This window comes from Cheilinus undulatus, linkage group 19 (genome assembly GCF_018320785.1).
Source record: "Cheilinus undulatus linkage group 19, ASM1832078v1, whole genome shotgun sequence".
Lineage (NCBI taxonomy): Eukaryota > Metazoa > Chordata > Actinopteri > Labriformes > Labridae > Cheilinus > Cheilinus undulatus.
In genome coordinates, this window is record NC_054883.1 from 25,407,809 (window position 1) to 25,433,791 (window position 25,983).

The 25,983-nt window shown below is 38.9% G+C and overlaps 1 protein-coding gene across 1 annotated transcript; it reads left to right on the forward strand.

Annotated features, from left to right (window-relative positions):
* Positions 1–750: 750 nt before the first annotated feature.
* Positions 751–24,763, forward strand: mtmr6 (myotubularin related protein 6). Its single transcript, XM_041814349.1, has 15 exons — positions 751–946; positions 7,596–7,727; positions 11,777–11,939; positions 13,604–13,761; positions 14,123–14,251; positions 16,065–16,199; positions 16,367–16,499; positions 16,631–16,740; positions 18,634–18,759; positions 18,849–18,898; positions 19,875–19,968; positions 20,080–20,186; positions 20,951–21,085; positions 21,191–21,317; positions 24,126–24,763. The coding sequence occupies exons 1-15, from the start codon at positions 923–925 to the stop codon at positions 24,471–24,473; spliced, it is 1,971 nt and encodes a 656-aa protein (XP_041670283.1). The 5' UTR covers positions 751–922; the 3' UTR covers positions 24,474–24,763.
* The last annotated feature ends 1,220 nt before the right edge of the window (positions 24,764–25,983 follow it).

Genomic DNA, 25,983 nt, shown 5'->3' on the forward strand with positions numbered 1-25,983 from the left:
ATGCCAGTATTGGATATTGGTGCCGATACCAAGCCTAAGTACTCAAACTTGCACTCATGAAAAACTGCAGATACTGTACTGGATATTATTTTAAGCATGATGTTAGCCTCTCATTGTGTTAGTGTGGGGCCAAAGTTGGAGCTATGTCTGCAAAGTCGAGAAGAATAAATACTATACACTGATAAATTGTCAAGAAGAGGGATGAAGGACATCCGATGAAAATAAACAAGCCTTGTAACCGGCCTTGATACTTTGATTGGAACACATTTAAAACTCTCTCTGCTCCTAATCCTTTAATTTTATGGATACAATTTATAATCTTCAGATTAACACCATCCTAGATTGACTATTAAGTGGGGAATCTGTCCTTGACCTCCACTTGTTCTGTTTCATAAGAGTAAAAAGTTTTGATGCCACTCAGAAGCATGCCTTTTCTGCTTGTTTTGTTACTATTATCTTTAAATCTACCAGTAGTGCAATCTTTTTCAAATAATCTACACATGTGATTAATTGTTTTTAATTTATCACAAAGCCTATGATTAATCAGACAAAAAATAATTGACTGACAGCACTTATAAATATATTCATTTTAGTGTAACTGAGAGAATCGTTTTATGCTCAAAACTTTGGGAATAGAATTGCAGTGGCCCTCTCAGTGATCAAAACTGATCGTGTCTGCTTAATGGTATTGACCTATCAGCCCTTATGCTTTTACTTTGAAAATCCTACGTCGTACGTGTAGTCGTTAATACCGTGGCCTTTACGCGGATGAAGGAGTAGAGTAATTGACAATAAACACATATCGTAAGCCTTCGTCAATGTAACCCTGTTTGTGAAACAGTCTTAAATATCATATTATCAATGGTAGAACTATATTAGGAAGGCGTCGTCTGAGGCTTTACAGCGGGTTGGACACGGAGAAATGGAGCATATCCGCACACCAAAGGTAGCTAACATTTTAAGCTAATTACAAATAGATGGGATACAGGCAGAAGCTCGGCCTGTCTCCTGGAGATTTACTGCATGGATGTTACGTTTGTTATGCATTAATGCTAAGACTGAATGTGGTGGATGAATATTAGTGAATGACGAGTAGCAGCCTAAAGTGTCAGACGTGACGAGCATCAGCGTCAGATAGCTTCCTCTTTATCATGCTAACGCTGCTACCTTCACGCCCTGTTACTGATGAGGCAAATGTAACAATATTAAAACATCTTATTATTCCTGTAATGTGATACAGCACAACAAGGAAAATCAAAGATGGTACATTTTAGCTTCTATTTCTTGTACTCTGCTGAATTCCATGCAGAGGCAATGGCTGTATTTATGGGGGAGACCGGGTGCTATTGACCAAATTCCCACGGCGGCCATGTTTCTGTGACGTCACGGCCAGCTTTGAATAGTTTATGTTCAATTGTCAGTACTATTTCAGACTGTCTGTGATATATTCATTGAGATTCTGACTAGCAAGGTAAATTCAGGTTGAAGGGGACAGTTAGACATAAACAGTTTAATTTTCTCACCTCATAACTTTAAGTAAATACCTTCTTTTTCTGGACCCTAGCTGAGGTATCACATAATAAGAAGAATGAGAAAATCATGTAGATAGATGGGGCAAGTCTCTTGCAAGTAATTTATGAGGTAAGAAAAATGGCATAGGCTTCAGCTCGGTTTTGATGCAAACTTAAAACTGATGTGTTTCTGCAGCAAAATCAGTCACAAGATGTTTGGGTGATTGGGACGATGCTAAAATAGTTTTATATGAAGAAAATTATTAACCTTGTATTTAAAAACATTTGTTTATACTCTGTAGCTATACTCCAAGTAAGTGATTTTAAACCTCTTAATGTGCATAGACTCCAAAAAAAATGCACAAATGTGATGAATTACCTTACCCCTGTGCTGATTATTTTTCCTGTCCAATATTACCCCCTGCACAGATTCTGAAAATCCATGTTAAATATTCAGAATAACATAATTTATTACCATAATCACCATCATTTCTCAGTGAATGATTCTAACAGCATTGTGTGACACATCTCCTGTATTGTCTTGTTTAATATGAGCATGGAGAAGTTCTTTAAAGAGAGCTTACTGTGATCAAGCGGGAACACATTCAACTTGGGTGTGGCATCATTCTAAACTCTGACATCTGACCTCCAAGGTAAATGGAACGCAGCAAAAGTCCGTGAATGATGACTCGGTGCATCATTTTGGGATTTGCTGCAAAATCTGTGCATATTTAGGATTTTTTCATAGAACCAGTACACCAGAGAAGTCCTCTGAGAGGCATCAAGGATAATTTGAGCAGTGATATGGCATGCAAATGTAGCCTCTACCCCTACTACCCTTTTAACTCAGTGGTTGGCAAATACTTTATTAAGTCCCTTTATGATTTCATTAGCATGCACAGGTAAATTTTAATGTCTGTTTCTGAGAGCAGAGGACAGGGACGACTGAAAACTTCATAGTGGAGGCTGTAACAAGTGGGTCCTAATGATTTTAATCAGACAAAAACAGTCATCTAAAGTTATTTTGAACATAATTTCAATAGGGATGTACGATAATATCGGCATGATATATGTAATGGCAGATAGTAGCTTAAGAAGTGAATTATTGTGTCGGCAGATATAAACATTTCAGCTGATATCTATAACTATTTTAGCAATAAAAATCTGCCTCTATCAGCTGAAGCCTTCTTTATTCATTATCATCATTCCTTACACTTTAAAGTCAGTATATTAACAGGAATCTGTTAATTTATCCATCCTCAAACTTTATTTATTTTTTATTTTTATTTTTTTTAAGGTCTGAAATTTCAGGTCTGAAGTGCACTTAAATATTGGTATCAATACCAGTATCAGCTAAGATTGACTGGTAAATATCAGCATATCAGATATCGTCAAATATCCAATGCTGTGCATTAGGGCTGAGCAGTTAATTGAAAATTAGATTAAATGGCAATATGGCCTGCTGCAATTTTCAAATCGCAAAGGCTGCAATATTTCTTGACTGGAAATTTGTGTCAAAATACTAGTTTTAAACCTTTTTTTGCAGCAGAGATGTTATACATGACATATCATGCAGTCATTCAAGCACCATTTTTTTGGAATAGTCAACAAAAAGTCCTACCTTTTTAATTTTTGTACTTTTTCTTTATTAATGAGAGAATGACAAAACCCTTCAATGAAGCAATTCATATCCAATTCGCAATATGAGTCAAAATAGTCAGAATGCGATATTTTTTTAAAGAATTGTTCAGCCCTTGTTTAGGAATAAAAGAAAGTTAAGGGATAATTGCAATATTAGTGGGGAAAAAAATCAAAATTAGATGAATTTCCTAAAGTCGTTCAGCCCTACTGTGCATCCCAAGTTCTTACTGTGCTGTGATCATCAGTTTGTGTAGTCACATGTTAAGAAATCACAAGAATACAGGTGCATTCTGGTCAGTCCTGACTTAGCTGTTATTTAAATGCAGCATAAAAAGGTTGAAATAATTTATCATGCTGCAAACAGCTTATTTTGTTTATTTCCAAGATTATTTGGACTACCAGCCAGAGTGCACTGACTACACTGTCAATGATTAAGTTAGTCTGCAGATAAAGTGCAGGGTTTTTTCAATGACCAATCTATTGGTTGATGAGTGGGTGTAATTTCAGCTTGACTGAAGTTGTCTATTTTTTATGTTAGAAGTGCATGGCTGACAGTGTGTTTGGTGTATATCAATATATGTTTATTGTTTTGCAGTGGCTGATGTAGCTGACAATCATGAGCCTGTAAAAGGCCAAAATCTGATTTATTCAGGGATATCAGTTAGTGAGCATGTGTTGTTTGAAAGTTGAAGCTTTTATCTTCATGTTGAGTGAGATATAAATAGTATTATGGTTGACTCCACATGGTGCAGAGTAATATGCTGGGATCAGGAGGGAGCGGTTGCAGACTGGGTGTTGTCCCACTGTCTGAACTCTTCTGTTGTTTGGGTAAAACTGCAGATGAGGGCATTGTTGCCCTCAGAAATGGAAACAGATTTCACTTTGCGCTAAATTACTACTGTTCCAGCAGAAAGAAGTAATTTCAAGCTATGACATGAATATCGTCATCAAGGTTAAAAATCACTGATTCCAGTTTTTGTTGGTCAAGTCTGATTTCAGATGTTTTCCTGCTGACCTGCTAATATCATTTTGCTTTCTCTAAAATGTATAATTGACTGTAAAAAAGTTCAGTTTGTATTAGAACATTGACCGCTGATTAACATATACTTTAAACTGCACCAGATTAACAAAGCAAGCTTCTGCGTGTGGCCATCCTTTAGTATTTGTGTCCCTGTGCGTGTGACATGAAATGGTTCACGTGTGTTAATCTGTGAAGGGCACAAACTTGGGAAAGTTAGCGAGGATTGGCCGGTCACTGAGCACAGCTCAGGTCAACTCTGCTCACCCACTGATCTATCAGGGCCTGTCTACATCAGGACACTTAGAAAGATAGCTGAGACTGACTCATTAAACTTAAATGTCTTGCAGCTTCCTTTGGTGAGAGTATCTCACTCATTCATACAGAAATCTCCCGACTCAGCCTGCAAAGAAATCCGGCTATGACAGAGATGTGTAGCGTAGGTTGCTGGGTGACAGAATTGGGCTCATTCATTCAATCACTTGAGAACAACAGGATACAGAAGCAAAGGAGAGGATGTCTGAGTCAACAACAGAGCTGATAGTGTGATGAATCATGAATCTGGGCTCTGTGCAGCGCCAGCAGTATTAAATCCCTTTGGCAACAGAATATAGTTCAGTAGTTTTGAACCATCATTAAAAAGCAGGGGTGTTATTTCTGAGGATTTAAAGAGAATTCAACGCTTAAGGATGCACACTCATTCATTGTGCTTGAAATGCTATAACAGGAGTTTTTTATGTGAGTTTCTAAGTAATGAGAGAAAACACACAGTCTTAATTTCAACCCAAAGCTGCAGTGAGGAGAGAGAGAGAGGAAGTGAGAGCATAGGAGAGATTCACCGATGTCCCCTGTCTCTCACTCCGACTTGTGGACTTCGACTGTGAGTTTCCCATCATGACACAAAAATCAACACCCATAAAATATCCTAAAATATTACATCAGAAAACATAGACAGCGGAAGCATTGCATACATGTCTTCTGGAGCAATGATGATAATTAGGCTAATATTTATTTGGATATACATTATCTTTAGGAAAATCTTTTTGATTTTGTCTTTTATTAACATTGACAGTGTGTCTAGTTTTTAGTATATTTAGTGACCCTTTTTAGTTTTGGGTTCCAAAGAGATAATGTTTTATTGCTGTGGCATTGAAGCAGGTATTGATATCAATAGTCCTGTTGAGAATTTAAATTCTGGTATTGTGACAACTTTTTAACTGTATTTGCAAAAACATTTCCTTGTCAACTTAAGTAGAATACTAATGTAAAAATTCTATAATAAAAACACTTTTTTCCATTTGCTCATGGCAGCTTGCAATTAAAATAACTATCAAATGTAAAAAAATGGACATTGTCGCATTTAAAATGTGTATTCAGGGATAAAATGTTGGCAACCTTAATTAATAACCTTTTTATGTTTGCTATTTAAACTTAGCACAAAAAGTAAGAAAATTTGTGTTTGGTAGATTTTGTCTTTACTGCTTCTTGGCAATAAATCTTATACTGCTGGGAGGCCTGTTTATTTCTTGGAGCAGACACCTACTGACCACTGTAGCAGGGCCCATGCTTACAGGTGCAGCCAATCAGGCACTTGATTGGCAGCACTTGGGGGTACCAGAAGCTCAAACAAGAGTCAATAGCAACAGCAAAATAAGCTGTTTGGCATTGGCAGAGAAGATTTGGCAGATTTTTCATGGGCGTAACCCACATACTCAGCTCTGCTGGTCATCCCACAATGCATGTTCCTTACAAATGTGGCTCCATTTTAAAGGGTAATAAACAGGCTTTCCAACAGTATAAGATTTATTACTAAGAAGCATTGTTACAACAAAGGAATAATCTACCAAACACAAATTTCCTTACTTTTTGTGCTAAGTTTATATGTCAATATTTGAAGACCCTGTAAAATGATAAAAAATATCTTTATTTCAGATTTCCTATATGAAAGGCCACTGTGTTATGAACCACCAGGCCAAATTTCAGTCATGAAAAACACCTCTAAGTTTATGAAATTAAGCTTTAAAATCATGAAAAATGAAGCAGTAAAACCTGCTCTAGGAGCATGTGGGCGTGTCGTTTAAATGAACTGAAGCCACGCCCGCTCAGGAGAAATACGATTCTCTCAAATTAAAAGAAGTGCCTCCGATTACAGCGCAGCTGTCTGGCTCTGCCAGAGCAAAGATGGACATTGGGGATTAAATTTACTGTTTTTCTGACACAGATCTCTCCATTGTGATACGTATAATGACCTGTAGTCACCTTACTGTGAACAAAAAAAAAACATGTAGCTGGTTGTTAACTTTTAATGAAGGCAGCGGCATCAGCTCACAACAGACTGTACTGAGATGAACTGCTCAGTGATTTTATGTTGTTTTTAGCAACTAATGATGTCATAGGCTTCAATAAAACCCCACCAGAAAAGAGGCCAGCAACTTTCTAATGGTCTAAATCAAAAATTCCATCATAGATCTTAGTGTTTTCATGTGTTTACAGCAACCTTATTCTCTCGGTAAGAGAAGTTGACGATTTAATCCTCAGCTCCTGCAGTCACATGTTGGTGTGTCCTTAGGAAAGACATTTGTGAATGAGTGTGAATGGGTATTAGTGTGATAGTAATGGCCTCTTGACATAGCAGCCCTTGCCATCAGTGTGTGAATGGGTGTGAATGGGTAAGTGTGACTTGTGGTGTAAAAAGCATGTTAGGTAGTCAGGTGATTTTTAAAAATGCTATCAAGTTGAAGTCTATTTACAAAATGAAATTTCATGTCATCACATCTCTAGTCAAAGCCTATGAAATGTTTTGTAAGATAGAATTATATGAATATATTACTGAAAAACAATAATGCCTCGCTGTAGGTTTGCTGGTCACCTTTCCTCTATGAGAAGAGACTGGATGATGTGTGGAATTTTTTTTTTATTAGAAGCATTGGACCATGACCGTCTTCCTGTGTAAAGATGTGTGACTTGAGTGAATGTTTAACTGAGAGCATCCATACAAAATGGGTAGGAAAAACATTGCAAACAGCACTTAGACTACACCAAGGCTGCACATTAGTTGAGATTAATAAGTAGTTGTTTAAAATTAAATTAACAAGATTATTTTGTGCTCCATGTTCGTTAAAAAAACTGTAGGCACAGCTATACGACTGTCTTTTCAGGTGCAGGGCTCCCTTGTTATTGTCATTCTAGTGGAGCTGGCAGCTGAACGTTAGGCCCAGGTGGTCAGGATTAGGTAGCGTGCCAGCTGGAACAAGAGCCAAGAGCCACTTGACAATTTTCTGCCAGGTTTAATTTCCATTTGCAAAATCCTGCCTTCTCATTTTCAATAAATCTTATGCACAAACTGAAGAAATCAACCTTTCTTTAAACTGCTCACAAACAAATGATTCGAGATATTATTCTGGTGTCTGTGTTTGTGTTTGCAGGTGGAGCAGGTGCGACTGCTGGATCGCTTCAGTAACAAATCCACAAATGGCACACTGTACCTCACAGCTACACATCTTATCTTTGTGGAGAGCAGCTCAAACAACTCGACATCTGCAGGGCAGGAGGTCTGGGTGAGTACTGAAGGTCCTGTCAGTGTTACAGGTGTCATAAACACACACAGTCCATTTATACCCCAAGTATAACATGCATAGATCTAAACACAGTAAATGCACTAGGGGTATTTATCTGGAAAAATGTAGATACTCCTACCATGGTGAATGATTATAAACAAATAAAAACCTTGTGGATGAGAAGATAGTGGAAGCTACCACAGTCAATCTGGAAACTTACTGGACTTTGTGTGCCTATTTGGTCACCTTGCAAAGCTAATGGATAGTTCAGATTCTGCTCATTTATGCACAGTGTTATTGGTTGGAGCTCCTTTTGCACAAAGTGCTGCATGGATGCTTGTGTCATGGAGCTGATCAGTCTGTGGTCTGGCTGGGGTTTTATGATATGTGAAAAGGAAATCAGTATCTCCATAAAGCTTCTCAGCAGATGGGTGCATGAAGGGCTTTAAAATCTCATCTCCTGGTAGATAGCTGACAGCATTGACTTTGGACTTGATAAAGACCAGTGGACCAACAGAAGCAGATGACATGGACCCAAACCATCACTGAGTGAAAACTGAAAACAAAACACTGGACTTCAAGACCTGAAGGGTTCACAGCATCTCTAATCTTCCTTCAGACTCTGAGACCTTGATTTCCAAATTACTTTGGACTACTAAGACCTCTGCTGTCTAGTTCTTTTTCTCCTCAGCCCAGGTGAGATGCTTATGACATCTGTGGTTCAGGATTGCTTCAACACTACAACACTTATAGTCCATTTCCTGGACCCGTCTGTGTGGTGGCTCTTGATCCACTGACTCCAGTCCCAGTCCACTCCCCCCTAAGTTCTTAAATCTGCTATGTTTGACAATCCTCTGAAGGCTGAGCTCATCCCTGTTGCTTGTGTTCCTTTTCTTACTACACTTTTCCCTTCAGTCAACTTTCTATGAATCTACTTTGATAAAGCCCCTGAGAACAGCCTCGTCTTTCAGCAGTGACCTTCTGAGGGTTACCCTCCTTGTGGATGATGTCAGTGATTGTCCTCTGGACATCTTTCAAGTCAGCAATCTTCCCCATGACTGTGGTTGTGTGTACTAAACCAGAGTGAGGGAATGAAGGCTCAGGAAACCTTTGCAAATTAGACTTCTGCACAATATTGTAATATCGTAATATTGTGAGATAGTCATTTTTTGATTTTGTGAACCATAAGCTGGATATGTGACACTGTCTGTCTGCCGTGTCAGGTTATCTGTGTTTTGCATGTTATTTTCTTCCGTCTGTCTGTAATATATAATTAATGTTACCCCGCGTTTACCACAAAATGCCTAGCAGCTTTTCTCAAAATCTTTGTCAGTCTGCTGTAGGAAAAGAACCTTTTTATTTCTGAATATGCAGTCTGTGTTATTTCTGAGTAAGCTTCTTATCACTGCTTAATGCGGCTCAGAAAATTAGATGTGCTTAGAGGTCAGGGCCAGTTTGAATTGCAAATGATTCAGTGAATGACATTTTTGCTGTAACCTTGTTTCTCTGCAGCCACACAAAGTCAGATATTTGCATAACCACCGAAAGGAAGTATTGAATCAGATAGTTTGTGTGTCTGTTAGGCAAAAGGAAACTACAATTAAAAGTCATGGGGAAACAGGAAGTAGGTTGGAGTTTAGCTACTAGTTTAATTGGTTTTTTTGTATAAATTTGTCACATTAGGCAGTTTGTGGTTTACATCAAACATTGCATTAGTAAAAAAAGTGTAGTAATTTGTAATTTCTTATTGTATGCTATGTAATAATATTAACGCTCTCAAATAAGAAAAATACAATAACATTTACCTTTGCACTGGTGTGTCAGCACTCAGATGTATGAAAGAGTGCTCTGAGTAGAATTGGGCAGTTAGTGTCTTTTGATACCTTCAAACCTTACCCAAATTTTACAGGTGTATATGGTGTTACCACCAGGTAGGCTATTTAATATCCACATTATACAAGCACTTGATACCTTGCACATACAAGCAGAGCACATACCTCTGCAGGCATTTCCTTTAATCCTTTTACAAAATGCTTCCAAATTAGTCCAAAAAACCTTTGATTACAGAGTCACTGTATGTGATTTATAGTTGAAGCATTTTCACAGGTAAACTGAGTTACATCAGGACAGAAGATATTTTTCTTATCGGGTTCTTATCAGAAAGGATCTGGGAATGTGAAGAAATGTACCGTGCACTTTTAAACAGATAGAGATGGGCCTTAAATAATACTATGCAACAACTGCACAACATACCGAGCTCCATCCAGCTGTGAGTTCACTTTACAGGAAGCTTCTAAAGCCCCTAAAGTAACGAAAAAGCACATATTAACTTCATCTGAATTTCACCTAAGTGGTAAAGACAATTTTAAAACTGTTGGTGGTTTAAATGTGTGATGATGCTGCTGCTGCAACATTTATGGTTATTGATATGTCATCCTTTTCCATTACTTATCTACACACAGGAAGAAGAATTTAAGTATTTTAAACTCACATGGATCACATTACAACCAGCGGTGCACGTTTAACAGTTTGACTTTGGAGAAGCTCTAGTGCAGTGTAAACGTAGTCCCAGCCATGGCGCTCAACTAAAAATGTGCCGGTTTATACGTAGGCATTTCTTATTTGCCAGATTAGCCCCCGCATCATTATAAGGAGTTCTTTCATCACTTTTAAAGCATCTTCACACAATTAAAGAAATATTATAGCTATTTTTTGATACCCTGGGATACATTACTCCTGTTTTACTGGTTATTCCTAGCTCTGAGTGTTTTTAGGTTTCGTTCTTAGTTGAGAACAAAACACATATAAGAAAACTTTAGTGAGTGGTAGACTCTTTTCTAAAACCGTGTCAGTGTTTAAAGAGAAGTATTTTTCTTAAGAACACTTGGTGCATGAGGCCCAACGATCCCCCAGCAATTCATTGAACATTTCCCCCTTTAATGCCACTTATTATTATTTGTTATCAATATTGACAGGCTTCTTTGAACTCCAGGTGATGTTTTGCACACCTGGTTGAACATTTTGCATTCACTGATCCTGTTATGATGTTCAACAAATTGCACTCAAAGTTTAAAGTATAGATCTCCTCAGTGAATGGTTTGCATGTTAGAAAGGATAGCCTGGTTTAAAATGCTTTGTTCAGCAGATCTCAGGTCACCGCCTCCTCCCCACCATACTTCCTGCGTAATGTGCTGAGAAAAGGGAAACATTTCTTTTCCTCTTGCTTTTGGGCTAAATCTGTTGGAGCATGCTGTGGGTCTCCTGCTGTATTCCTGTGTTTCTTTGTTGTGGGTATGCTGCATGATGCGTCTACAGTTTTGAATGCAGTTTAGAATCAGTCTGTCGGCCACAGAGAGAGAGTTTGATAAACTGTTACTGTGCCTTATGAAATATTAAAGAGCAATAGAGTTTCTCTCTTTTAACAGCTGGTACTGCATCAACTTTGCATGTGTGTGTGTGACAGCGTTGCCCATTAACAATGCTAATGAATGTGCATCTTTATGATTTCCTGTGGTTTGGCATCTCAGTAGAATTTCAACTGACCTCATTAGATATGGTGATGGGCTGCATTGTCCTTCTTGCCCTTTATACTTTATAATATGAAAAAGATGCATCATGACAGTGCAACAAGGACCAAACTGCAAGCTTTCTTTGAAAATACCTGCCTTTCTCTTGCTTATCTATTCATCCTTTAATATTCTTTAAAGATGATATTAGGTTTTGTATGTTAGAATAGGCTTAATGCTGCTTCTGGACCAAAAATCTGTTTACAAAGTGATGTTAGACATTTAATATAGTGCCTATTTGGATTACTATTTTGGTTTCCAGTGTTTGTGAAAATAAGATGATCAAGATAGAATGATGTATGCCAACACCGTGTTGCTCCCTATTAAAACTTACATGAAGTGTTGCATGTTGCCATCACATCAGTGAGTAGCTTGAAGAAGCTCTAACCATTATTTTGTTTGACTTCCTGCTCTGTCTTTGCACCATTATTTATTTTCAGGTCCTTTTTTTAACTGTCGTTTACTTCTCCCCCTCCTCTTCAGATCCTACATCACCACATAGCGTCTGTGGAGAAGCTCTCGCTGACCACTACAGGTTGTCCTCTGGTCATCCAGTGTCGTAACTTCAGGGTGGTTCACTTTGTGGTGCAGAGAGAAAGAGACTGCCATGACATTTACAGCTCGCTCTTACGTCTTCTACGGCCCGGTGAGTTTTAAGTGTAAAGATCTCTCTTTGTTCTATTTATCAGTAATTTTTTGTGAATTTTCATATTAAGTATTCATTCGCAATTGTGCTCCCTACTCAAAACATTTTTAAGAACAGAAATGTTTAAACATTGTTTTATTGCCTAATACAGCGGTTTTCAAACGGTGTGACAAGGTGGTGTGCTCTGTGGCAAGATTAAATGTGTTGTGGTAAATTGTAAAACCACATGTCAATAAAAAATACTATTCAGCTATACAACTAGAGATTATGAATGCACAATATAATTTGTTGATATTGGCTCACAGCTCTGATCTTGTCGCTTTCTTCCTCCATCTTCACCACTTCAGAAATCACCAGCGCCTTCCTCTCCTTCTTTGTTGCTTCGGACCACATCTTTAGTGCTGTTTCCCATCAAAATGGGACTGATATATACTCTATAAATATCTGCCTGTAACAGCTCTAACTAGTGACCTTTATCAGCTGTTAATATAGTCCAATATTAATTGTAAATATCAGCCTGTAAATATTGGCCTGTATTGACTGTCAAAATTGGCCTATTTTGAGAATAAATATCAGCCTATGTTAGCTGTAAATAACAGTTGTGTTGGTCATAAATATCCACCCATATAGGCTCTCAATATTGGCCTATAGTGCCTGTTAATACTGGCCTTTATCAGCTTTAAATAGCGGCCTATATCAGCTTTTAATATAATCCAATATCTACTGTAAATATCATACAAGGGCTGTAAATATTGGCCTGTATCAGCTCTAATTAGCTACCTATACCATCTCTCAAAATAGCCTAATATCAACTGTAAATATCAGCCTTGCAGAGCTGTACATATTGGCCTATATCGACTGTATATATTAGTCTATACAGCCTGTAAATATCAGCTTGTATGAGCTGTAAAAAATGGTTTTATTTGTTGAATATATCAACCCATGTTGGCTGTCAGTATTGACCTATATCGGCTGTAAATATCAGCCTTTACCAGGTGTAAATATAGGCCTCTATCAGCTGGAAAACAATGGTTTTGTTGGCCGTAAACATCAGCCTATATAAGTTGTCAATAATGGCCTATATTGGCTGTAAATATTGACCCAGATTTAAATTCCTGTGATCCATGTTGAACATGTTATGAAGTTGAGCATACAATGCAGCTGTAGTCTGCACTGTAATGCCTTATACTGCAGTTGCTAAGTCTTCCTCCCACTGCCTGATTAAGTGAGCAAGTGCAGGGAATGTGTTTCTCCTGTTTTGCTAAAACTACATACTAGTGACTAGTTAAAGATACACAGCTGTGGAGTTTTAAAATCCTTCTCTAGCTGTGTGAAAGAAATGAAATGCCCTTCTTACACCTAATCCCCCATCTCTGAAATATTTGAAAAGATAAGTCTGTCAAAGATGATGGAAAGTTTTCATTAGCCAGAAAAGGAGCAGTAATAATTGATAGTTTCAGTTTAAAATAGATTCTAAATTGAGACCAAACCCTTAGAAAGCCCAGATCAATCGTATAATAACATTTACATAGAGGATGTATAACACACAAATATTTGTCCATTTACACACATAGCTACTTTTACATACACAGCCTGTATATAAACACACATGCACACTGACTGTGCTAAAAGCTACTTCTTTGCGTTGTCTCTCCTTTGTGCAGTTTCCTATGAGGAGCTCTATGCGTTCTCCTACAACCCCAAACAGAACGATCAGCAGAGGGAGGAAGGGTGGCAGCTCATCGACCTTGGGGCCGAGTTCGAGAGGATGGGTGTCCCCTGCGACCAATGGCAGCTCACCAACGTCAACAGAGAGTACAAGGTAGGAATTAAGCAGCTGTGCAAACTGTAAACACAGTTAAGCCTGGTTTATACTGCATGGAATCTATGCAGTATCATATGCCGTAGATTTACGTAGCCCTAACCCTACAAGGCCTCAGGCTGGCCAAAGAAAGACTTGGTCAATCGAAATTACACCCACACACCGATCAATCAATTGGTCGTTCAGGTAAAGAGAGAGGAAGAGAAAACCCCCACTTTATCAATTTAATCCGTGACAGTCCTCATTGCTCATCCTGTTGTCATCTAAATTATCTAAAAAAACTAACATAAGCTATATGAAGCATTATTGATTATATTTCCTCATTATATTGTACTGATATGTGTGTTCTGTTGGGTTTCAGGTGTGTGAGACATATCCTCGGGACCTGTATGTTCCCATCACAGCCAGTAAGCCAATCATTGTGGGGAGCTCAAAGTTCAGAAGCAAAGGACGCTTTCCTGTTCTCACATACTTCTACCAAGAAAAGAAGGTAAGCTCAGACTACATTCCTCATTCTTAATACATCTGTACATACCTCACTTTGTAGTAAAATGACTCATTAAAGTTGGTCTTTTTGGGTTTTTTTGTAGTTCTTAGAGAAAGGGAAGAAAGATAGGCAAAACCGTGTCTTCTAATTCTTCTATTTCAGTGTTTTTGGGTGACTTGTTTCATTAATAGACAAGACTAATAATTTAAAGACGAATTAGTCATTAGTTAATACAGAACGTCCGAATGGCAGCTGTCTAAAGGGACAAATACAATGAATCTTAATGCCATAGACGAAATTTATCACAATTTTGTTAGTTTTACCACAAGGTGGTGCTAGAGCGAAGGCCATAGGATGCATGTAAATGAATGGGTGTGCTCTGTGGGTTTTACAAATGTGCTGAGCAAATGTCAAGGCAGAGGCTGTGATAACATTTGCAAAGTGGAGATTTTACCCTGAGGGTTGCAGCCAAAGGATGGTCATAAAGAGTCCACTTATGAACATATATTTGATTTACAACCGTCTATGGAGTTCTGCTCATTAGAGCTTTTATTTTTGTATGAAAAAGGAAACTTTGACTTTTGCGCTATAGTTGTTATAGTTGGATCAGACAATTAACAAAATCTTTAGGGATTACTGTTTCTAGCTGATTTGCATATGTTCAGATCACTGGTGTAAAGGCATATCCTATGGCTGATTTGTGGGCGCTGGGATCTTGTGGTGGCTTTTACAGCTGTGGCATCTGCTGCTGACTGTCACTGATAGCTGACTTTAAAGCTTCAGACAAATGCCCGTAAGACAGATTTTCAGGTGACCTTGATTTTATGTGTACTGTGCATTGTTTACAACAACTCATTGGGAGGAATAGAGAAAAACAAATCAGATCTTCTGCCACATATTTGTGAGAAAGAGCTGTTTAATATATGTTTTTCTTCTTAATGTAGGTGAATACTTTTTTTTAAAATATTCACTGCAGATTTTTTTGTTCATGTACCTACAGCTCTAACTTGCTCTCTAGTAAGTAGAATACTGTTGCATATGAGATTATTAGATTAGATTATTTGGTGAATCTCTTGGAGTTGAACGAATGCCATCGAGTTGAATGCCATCTATAAATCAGATGAGAGAGGCTAAAATACTAATATTATTATTAATAATAATAATAATAATAATAATAATAATAATAATAATAAAATGCTATTTGTTAAGGGCTTTCAATCAAAGTGCTATGCATAGAATAAAAAAATTAAACATTTGAGAATATAAAACTTAAAAATAGACTGTAGAGAATCAGACAAACGATTTAAGACTCATATTCAACAGTAAACAAGTGCATCTTTAGCTTTGCTTTAAATACATCAGTAGAAGATGCCTGTTTAGAAGGTAGACTGTTCCACAATGTTGGTGCACGTAAAGAAAAAGCACGCTCACCAGCCATCTTTTTACAGACCTTTGGGACACATATAAGCTCCGTCCCCTGGGAATCAAGTGGCAAAAAGTTTTTCTCTTTTTGAAAATAAAAGTAATTCTGCAGTAGTGGTACAGCTGCAAACTTTAAGGCCTTTCTACTGGCATTTTTTTAAAACTTTCCAAGCCCTAAGTAAAACAGAAATAACTGCACTATCTGCAACACTGAAACTGCACAGCCCGATCTCCATGTTAAACAACTTTATGAAGGAAGAACTCACTCACTTTCCCACAGTATGTAAACTAACTTGTAGTTGTAGTATCAGTTTAACATCTGCATTTTTTGAATTCAATCTTGTCAGTCATTTGTTTTACCAGCCTTGTTCCGATCTGTGTATTTACCTAACAGGCAGCAGTGTGTCGCTGCAGTCAGCCTCTGTCTGGGTTCAGTGCACGATGCCTAGAGGATGAGAGCATGCTGCAGGCTATCAGCAGGGCCAATCACAACAGCCCATATATCTACGTCATGGATACCAGGCCAAAGGTAACAGCCCAGTCAAGTTCCTTCAAATAGTATCAGTAGGATACTGTCATTTTTAAAGAGTTATTTTGAGTTTAATAATGTTGTATGAGTTTCTTAATCAGGCTTTATCTGAAGGTTAAGCAAGAGATTTGCCTTTCCTTTAAAAATCTGACTTTTCTGTCTTACAGTTGAATGCACTGGCAAACCGTGCAGCTGGTAAAGGCTATGAGAACGAGGACAACTACTCCAACATCCGCTTTCAGTTTGTTGGCATTGAAAACATCCACGTGATGAGGACCAGCCTGCAGAAGCTCCTGGAAGGTTAAACTCACAGAATCACACACAAAAATGAAGAATGTTCTGTTTTTATTTGTGCAACTTCCTTATTATTCAGAAAAAATGAAGATGGTGAGTAACTGGTCAAACATAAGAACTACTTATTTTTCTTTCAGTGATCGGGACTCGTGCTCTGACCATGAGCGACTATCTGGTCGGTCTGGAAAGCAGTGGCTGGTTGCGACATATCAAGGCTGTTGTAGATGCGGCTATCTTCCTCACCAAGGTTTTATTTTTTTCCTCTTCTGCTCCTTGAATGTAAATAACTTCATTTATATGAACTTAAGTACCCCAGTTTAGATCGGGCTTTTTAAACATCATATTTTGTGCTGTGTTTTGTGTAAAAATCAAATCACAACTTCAGGAAATGGTATATCCCGATTTAGAAAAAAAAGATTTTTCTGTCCGGGGAACTCCAAAAGAAAATGGGCTACTGAGACATATATTAAGGGTTTTCACCTATCCAGTTACTTTGCCTTCTGATGCCTGCCCCCTTTTCTGAAGGAAAACCCATCCATCCATCTTCTTCTGCTCATCCGGTGCCAGGTCCAGATAACCAGACCTAGCTTATCCGGACCTGGATAAACTGTTGCTGGAAATGAGCTGGATCCACCTATCTGCAACACCATGTTGGCTTTTAGTAGCCTGTGATAGACCAAAGTGATTTCATTTTACTCTGATTGTAGAATTGTCCTTTTATTCAGTAGAAAATGAACATCACTAATGCCTGCACAAATAAAACCCAGCAATCAGACGCAAGGATGTTGCTGTCAAACATGTACACGATGATATTGAATAACCAGGCTTCTCTGTGTGCATGGGAACACCGTATCTCCTCTATGATCCAATTTGAACTAAGGCTCATATCTCTGGTACTCATGTCCATTGTTATGTTTTGGCTTTCCTACGACAGAGAAATAAAATCTGCTATTGAAATTTTAGAGATAATCAAATCGAATTTCCAAAAAAGTTTAAGACATTTTCTTGGAAACTCCAGAGGATTCACTTTGAAAGGTTCAGGAATTTTCTTGAAACTATTCAGGAATATTTTGGAGGCAGTGTGCTTTATACGTTTTTGGTACTTTCACAGGAATTAAGGAATTTATTTGTAAATTTTGAGAACTTTAGTGAGAAAGCAGATGACCTAGTGGTTGGAGGCATGCCTCATATGTGGGGGCAGCCTGGGTTTCTGGCCTGTGGCCCTTCCCCACATGTCTCTCCCAAACTCTCTCATCCTTGTTTCTGATTCTATCCACTGTCCTCCTCTAACAACAAAGGAACAAAAAGCCAACAACAAGAATTTTGGGTAGAAATTCCCTTTGAAATTTCCATCATGTTTTAGGGATTTTCTGTGGATTTTCTCCCTAGTTTTCCAAGAAATTTGCAGGGGATTTATTTGTAAATTTGACTGATTTTGATGAAAAATTTGTGGAATTTGCTTGAAAATTTTCAGGAGTTTTGAAAGTTTTGTGTAAATCTTACAGGGTTTTTTTTCCAGACAAGTTAACTGGGAAATATTTCAAGGATTATCTTTAGGGTAATTGTTGTTTTTCATTGATCTTCTTTTGAAAATGTCTTTGGAATTTAGGGATTTTCTTATGTTTTGGCAGTCTCTCATTATTTTAAAGGGGGTTTTCCAGGATCTCCAGATCTTTTAAATGGAAATGTAGTTCGTCCCTGGCCTTTACAGGTTCTTGAAGTCCATCACCACAAAAATGATTACACGATACTGACTCCATTTCTTACTGACTGAATGGCCCCCTACCAATGGGCCTACACACTCAAAATGTATAGAAATTTAAAAAATCGATCATTTTTTGTGTTGTAATGTAAGATACACCTGTTGTCCTCATATGCAAACATCACTTTTTGGTAAAAACTACTTCCTGTTCAAACACAGGGCTTAGGTTTTGGACTTAATAGGTCCTACAGATCCCAAAGAAGAGCAAAAAACTGAAAATATACTAGAAACAAAAGCTCAGGTCTCTTGGGGTTAAACATGAAACAATAAAAATGTTCTTTCTTCAAACCCATCCATCATTGAAAGATGCCAACTTTCACTCACTGCTTTTCATGTTGTTGTTCTTACACAATCCTGGCGATTCTGCCGTCTCCCCAGGCGGTGACAGTGGAAGGAGCCAGCGTGTTGGTTCATTGTTCAGACGGGTGGGACAGAACAGCCCAGGTGTGCTCACTGGGGGCGCTGCTCATGGACCCTTACTACCGCACCATCAAGGGCTTCATGGTACTAACAGTCAAACACAGACACAACACAGAGCTGCTAATATGAAAATCTTTTCTTCTCTTACTTTAAACGTCACATTTGTCTCCTAGGTGCTGATAGAAAAAGACTGGATCTCCTTTGGACACAAGTTTGCAGACAGGTGAGGTTTTAGCAGGTTAGCTGAGGCCTGGAAATCTGTCAGTATGTTCACATTAGGGATGTGCACGGTTAGCTGGATAAACAGTTTAACCCATCTGTAGTCAGCTCCAGAATCATGAGTTGATGTGGTCCCCCTGGCGCCTGGACCAGCCAACCGAGTGGCTGGTCCAGTTGCCAGGAATTTAAATGAATATGGGTGAAAACTTTATGTAAATCTTATTTTTCTTCAGAAAAGTTTACTGTGGAATATTGCAAGGGATATTTTGGGGGTGATTGTTGAATTTTCACTGATCATTTTTTGGAAATGTTTTCAAAATTTAAGGGGATTTTTTATGTTTTGGCAATCTCTCATTTTAAAGGGGGTTTTCCAGGATCTCCAGATTTTTAAGTGGAAATGTAGTTCATAGCTGGCCTTTACAAGTTCTTGAAGTCCATCACCACTGACTACACTGTACAGGCCTGTTAAAGCGCACCTGGTGTTTCCATCCCCGCTCTCCTGAGCACGTCAGCTTTAGACACATGGCCAGACAAAGACACCCAAAGATGCGCTGAAGAGAAGTTGTTACAAAGGAATGCAGTCAGCTCTTTTGGCCATCAGTCAGTGTCCAGTACTCACAAGAGTATAGTAAGACCAGGAGGACCAAGGACTGAAAGACTCTGACTTTCACCCCCATGCTCAGACACCAGGAACGCCACAGATCAATCCCCAACCACATTATCTAGGTGTCCTGGTCTGACTTTTGAGAAATGAGATTTAGACGATTTCAGTCCAACTGACATGACTTTAAAAGTCCAGTTGTAGTCAGACAGACACAATGATTAGACTTTATCTGACGGTATGAACAAATTGAGTTAGTGATAGACTGTTCTGGATGTCAGTAGCTTTCTACTTCTGGAAAGATGGAATCACATAATGATAATAAGTCCTTTGTTAGTGTTGACTCATTGTTATTATGTATGTGGCCTGGTATTTTCAGGTGTGACCAGTTGGACGGGGATCCAAAGGAGGTGTCTCCGATCTTCACTCAATTCCTGGAGTGTGTTTGGCAGCTGACAGAACAGTTCCCACAGGTGTGTGTGTAAGCATTTAATGACATATGTATTGTACTGGCATATATCAGTCTGTCTCAAATACAGCATGGTATAATTTATGTCATATTAATACAATGATAATCCCTTTAGGCGTTTGAGTTCAGTGAGTGGTTCCTGCTGCAGATCCATGAGCACGTCCACTCCTGCCAGTATGGAAACTTCCTCGGCAACAATCAGAGACAGAGAGAGGAGCTGCAGTGAGTCCAGCACGCGCATATATGTCTAATTTTGTTGGGGTTTTTTTTCAACAGTATTAGATCACATTTCACTGGTAAAAACAACACAGCAATGTCCCAGTCCTATGAGGGGTACATTTCAGTGTGCTAAAGCATAAACAGATCTAGTGGCATTGAAAAATAAATATACATTTCATGCCATATAAACTGTATGACAGCACTTGTCTCCATAAACTCAAAGGTACCATTCCTACCATTGAGGGGTGAAATCAAAAAATGTTTTGGTGACCCCATTGGTCTGCTTCAAAGTTAAAGGCCACATATTTTACCCTTTAAGAAAAGTTAATATTAGTCTCAGAGGTCCCCAAAACATGGCTGTGGAGTTTGTAGCTGAAAAAAACCCTCCAGTATTGGATGTCTAAAACCCCCCTCTGTTTCAGCCCTGCACAGAACATGCTGTTTCTGTTTGTGGCATTAAATCTTAATGAGCTGTCTGACTCTGCCCCTGACTCCACCCATCTCCGGAAATTAATGTGTATGACGGTGGACCAGTCAAACCTGGGGGAGTTACTAACTCCCCACATGGCATCATTAGGGGAAAATCTGAGAACAGCTTGTTTCAGCACACATTTTCTTAAAGGTGGAGAAAGAAGAGGGCGATAGGGATGTTGGACAAGCCAGGGGCACATATTTTTTTGTAGAAAAGCTTGACAAAGTGTATTTTTTCATAATATGTGACTTTTAATGAGTTTAAATCTCCTCTTATCTTTCTTTTTCCATTCCAGGTTGAGGGAGCGGACTCACTCACTGTGGGCTTTTCTCATGAGTGAGAAACAGAACTACTTGAACCCGTTCTACAGCCCTGATTACGCCTACGCTCACCCCGTGTTGACGCCCTCCACTCTGCCCTACAATTTCAAGTCAGTCCCTCTTTACCACCCTGTTTCTGTAACATTTTGCAGCACCATGCTGTCTTTTTTGAAGAGTCGTATATTGATTTTGCACATACATTTGGGATTTTCAAGGTTCTGGAGGAATATGTACCACCAGTTTGATCGCTCCATGCATCCACGCCAGTCCATCCTCAAAACCATCCTGACGCTTAGAGAGAACAGCTGCAAGACTGAGATCACGCTGCAAGCACTGGAGAGTGTGAGTTTACCCACACTACTTCTCATTATTATGAGTAAAGCCAACAAATCAAGAGGGAGGGGTCAGTCAATCACTCTTAAATCCAGTATCACTACAGACCTTATCCTCCAGTTGAGTAAATTTTTTGTAGTTAAATCAGCATTTTTTTTAATAGAACAGAAATATCACCCTGTGGCATTCAGGATTTTTGTGGGGGCTTGAAGTTCCCCAGGGTTGTGCATGATCTCCAGCATGACACTGTAAGTGGAGAAGAGGATAAAATAAATATACTTGGGGATTTTTTTACTGATGGGCTTTCCAATGCTCCAGTCATGAATTTCACAGCTCTTCTTCTCAACCTAACCAGTGTCACTAGCCAATCAGAAGGGATCTTTGCAACCCTCAAGATGCGGGGTCCAGCAATGTTATGTTAATGTGTTAGGCTTGGGCCAGAGATAACTTTGCTGTTAACATGGCTGATCCCCTGTGTTTATTCAAGCATCGGCTGTGCATGTCCTGAAAAATAAACACCAAGCAGATGCAGGATGCAGTATGTACATGTGCTGTAGAGGCAGAGGAGGTGTGGCAAAACAGGAACAGAGACAAGAAAGGACAAAAGTTTTAGACAAATTTATAAACCAAGTCCACAAGTCTCCACATGTATATAGTTATTACCACTGCACAGACACAAACATGCCCGTCAAACCAGTTGGTTACCGAATCATTGTGGTTTAAAAGTCGATATTTAAGCCTGTAAAATAATGACGTGAGATCAGTGTTTCAGTTCAATCAGTGACTGTGCAATATGGTGACTTTCAGCTGTGTCGATATTACTTTAGTTTTTCATTAAATACATTAATGATGAGGAGATTTTTTTATTAAAAAAAATAAATTAATAAACCAACACAAAAAGATACTCACTTTCTGTTTTCATCAGCTGCTTAAACAAGGACAGCTATGACCATAGCTGGCTGAAACTCACAAGTCAACACGGTCATTGATTAAACCAGAGCCCTGCATGGGACTCCTGCTGGATTTCTTACCATTACAGCCCGCATCCTGCACAGATTCTGACAATCCATATTAAATATTCAGAACAACAGACAGGACATTTAATTAAAAGCAATATTGATACGTTTACTTAAGCACCAACCTGACTAAGTTTCCTCTCTGAATAAAGGAAACTCTAAGAAAACAGCCACGTCTTTGTATTGCTTAACGGTGGCACACATGGATAAAAAACGCTGCTGAGAGCGTCAGACTGATTTTACTCATGGTAACGGCTTAGTAATAGCAATGTCAAAATAATATTTACCAACCTTATTTACACAACATTTATCATCATTTATTTTAAAGTCATACAGAAGTGGAATTGTTTCCTGATCTCTGGAAAGTTTTGGCATCATAAAAACTACAACGCACTTCTGTCAGCTCTCATAGACATTAGACTAGTCTTTACTCTATTTATGCCTTGCTGATTTTCATCCTCATCATTATGTGCTTAATGCAATAAGGCCAATTTGCATGGAAAGGGTTGTTTTTCCCCAGATATCTGCATAATGGCTCAGTGTCTCTGGGCATCATTGCATATGTGCAGTGATAGGCCTACAATACAATAAGGGGAGCATTAAAGCTTTACCTTTTGATGTATTTACAAAGTTTTAGTGCATTCCTTTTTTGTGGAGCTTTAACAAAGCATCATACAGCCCACTTTCTGCGTGATGCTAGTTAAGTGAAGATGGAACCATATTCAAACATTTGATTGGGGATCATGGAGCATCTGCATCATCTCATCCAAATATGTTTCCCTGATTCTCAAAGTCCAGTTGTTTTCCAGCTCTTTCACTTACTTTTATGAGCTCGTAGCAAATGGAACACATTCAACTCAAGTGTGACATCATTCCCAGCTTTGACATCTGACTTCTGAGGTAAATGGAACACAGCAGAAGTCCTCAAATGATGACTTGGTGTAACATTTTGGGTTCTTTTTTTTAAATAAGCACATTTGTATTATTTTTTCATGGCACCAGTTTCAAACCAGTACACCCAAGAAGTCTTCTGAGAGTTACCAAGAAAATTTGAGCAATGGTGTGGCTTGCAAATCAAGACAGACACGCTGCCAATTATAGTAGTAGAACATGGAAGCATTTCATCTGTGCACAGAGGAAAATGTTGTAAAAATGAAGCACAGAGGATATCTTCTGACCACCAGTGTTCAGTCTGAGCTCTAATAGGGGATGCACGATATTATCGGTATGATACCGGTATCAGCTAATATGAAAATTTCTGCTCATATATCAGCTGTTAATACCAGCGTATATCAACTGTAGTATGTATGAATAGGTTTGTAGAGTTTTAGGCAGGAACAACAGACCCATTGTCATTCTTAAAACTTTAAAGAATGTTTTGAAGGACTTAAGTTTTAGGTTTGAAATACACAATAAAATATCTGTATAAATCTGCTGTCCACACTCCAACTCACAGCTACGCTACCAGTAGCAGCAGTTGCAGCAGTCACTTTCTCTAATGATTGTGTTAGTATGATTTAAACTGAACTTTAAAAATCTGCACTAACAAGCTATCAGACCAGACTAAATTGTTCTAAATTGTTGCTGAGTTGGTTATTCAGTTGGATAGTGCTGTCATGCTTCATCTGCCAAAGGAGGCCAACAGCCAAAGTTTGGGAACCGCTGATTTATAATATCAGAAGCTCAGATCAAGTAACACCACTCCTAGTAGAGTCAGAGGCGTGCATGAGGATGCCAGATTGTTTTAATGAGCCTCTCCCTCTCTCTCTCTTTCTCTGTGTCATCTTCTCCGTCTGTCCAGCGGCTCCACCAGCTTGGTGTCACCCCTGTTGTGACCTCTGACCCCCCTGCACCGCCTCCCACCAGAGATCAGCGCTCAAACACCCTCCCACCCCGTCCCGACTCCCTCATCCTGGGGGCCCCCATCAACCACAAGGAAGTGCAGCGACAGGAAGAGGATGAGCAGGAGGAGGTGGGCGAGGAGGCCACGGAAAGCTTCGACACGGAGCGGACAGTAGAGGGCAGCAGTGGCACCGAGAGCAGGAAACAGAGCTACGGGGAGCTGGATGGGACATACAGCAGCGAGTTGGCCAAAGAGGAGCCAGCTGTTGTCAGTCTGGAGTTTGGCGTGGCTCGTATGACCTGCTGAGATCAAACAGAGGGGATTGTGGGATTGAGAGGGGCGGGCAGTGATGAGTGAAAGAGCTCGGTGTAAGTACGTGTGCGTGTGGAGGGGAATATGTGGCTCTGTATGTGATACGTCCTGATTACACAAAGGCCCCCAAAGGGTCGAGTGGATGAAAGTGTACGTGTGTATAGTCTTAATGTTTATGGGAAGCCTCCTGATTATGTCATAAACTGCACCTATAGGAAAAGCTTGTTTTTTTTATGAATGTTGAAAGCACTATAAAGAATTAATGAATAGAATAAGAAAATAAATCCATGCTCAACAAATTTGTCTCCTGGTTCAGTTTATCTAAAAATTCAAATTAAACTTTATTTAGACATCACATTTCATACACAGGTTAACACAAAGTGCTTCACATTCATTCCATCAAATATCAATCAGCAATCTTTATGTAGCACACTTTTATTATTAACTTTGTATTTTTAACAAAGACACAATCTTAACTGATTTCAAATGCATGATATTATCGGTGTAATATCAGCACTTGAAGGTCATGGCATTAAAAGTTTATGAAGTTTAAACACTTTTCTCTACAAGCAAACAGGACATGTAAACTTGGCACAAAAAGTAAGGAAGTAAGGCTGGGCAGAGAGCCGTCGGCCGCATCATCTCGCAAACCTTATCTGCAAATCTGTAGAAGACACCCTACAGTTTCTTTGTGCTGAAAGGGTGAGGAAACAGTCTTCTTGGGGTGTCTTCTTTGGATGCCCACTTTGTGGCCCTGGTTATGGAGAACACTAGATTGAAGTTCAGATCAGTCAGATGTAGCATGACATTCTTGGAGCAGACATCAATGACCACAATAGCAGGACCTGTGCTCACAGGTGCTGACAATCAGGAGCCAATCAGGCACCAGAAGATCAAAACAAGAGTCGACAGCAGAATAAGCTGTTTGGCACTGGCAGAGAAGATTTGGAACATTTTTCTTTTTTTTTTTTAATTTTCTTTTATTTAGAGTTTTCAAATCAAAACAAACATATGAAAAAGGACAAAAAGATTTGGAACATTTTTCATGGGCGCAACCCAGATTCTCAGCTCGGCTGCTCATCCCACAAATGCATGTTCCTTACAAATGTGGCACCATTTAAAAGGGAAATAAACAGGCTTTACAATGGTTTAAGACTTACTACCAAGAAGCGTTTTTACACCAAAGAAATAATCTACCAAACACTCATTTTCCTATTCTTTGTGCTGAGTTTATTTGGAATGGGAAATATTTCATCCCAAATCTAAACAACAATCCAAGATGAAGTTTTTGCTCAGTCAGACTCATTTCGACATATCTATCATGAATGCATGGCCTTCATATCGAACCAAAAATCCTATATCAGCCCTAAACCAACAGAGAGTCTCTGCTGTTAGCTCTGGAAGAGTTTCATCTCCAGAGAATCCAGGATAATCCTTTTTTAAAGTCTCTGGGCCAGCAATAACCACAACCAGAGGAATTATGCTTTTGGCTTGTCTTCCATCC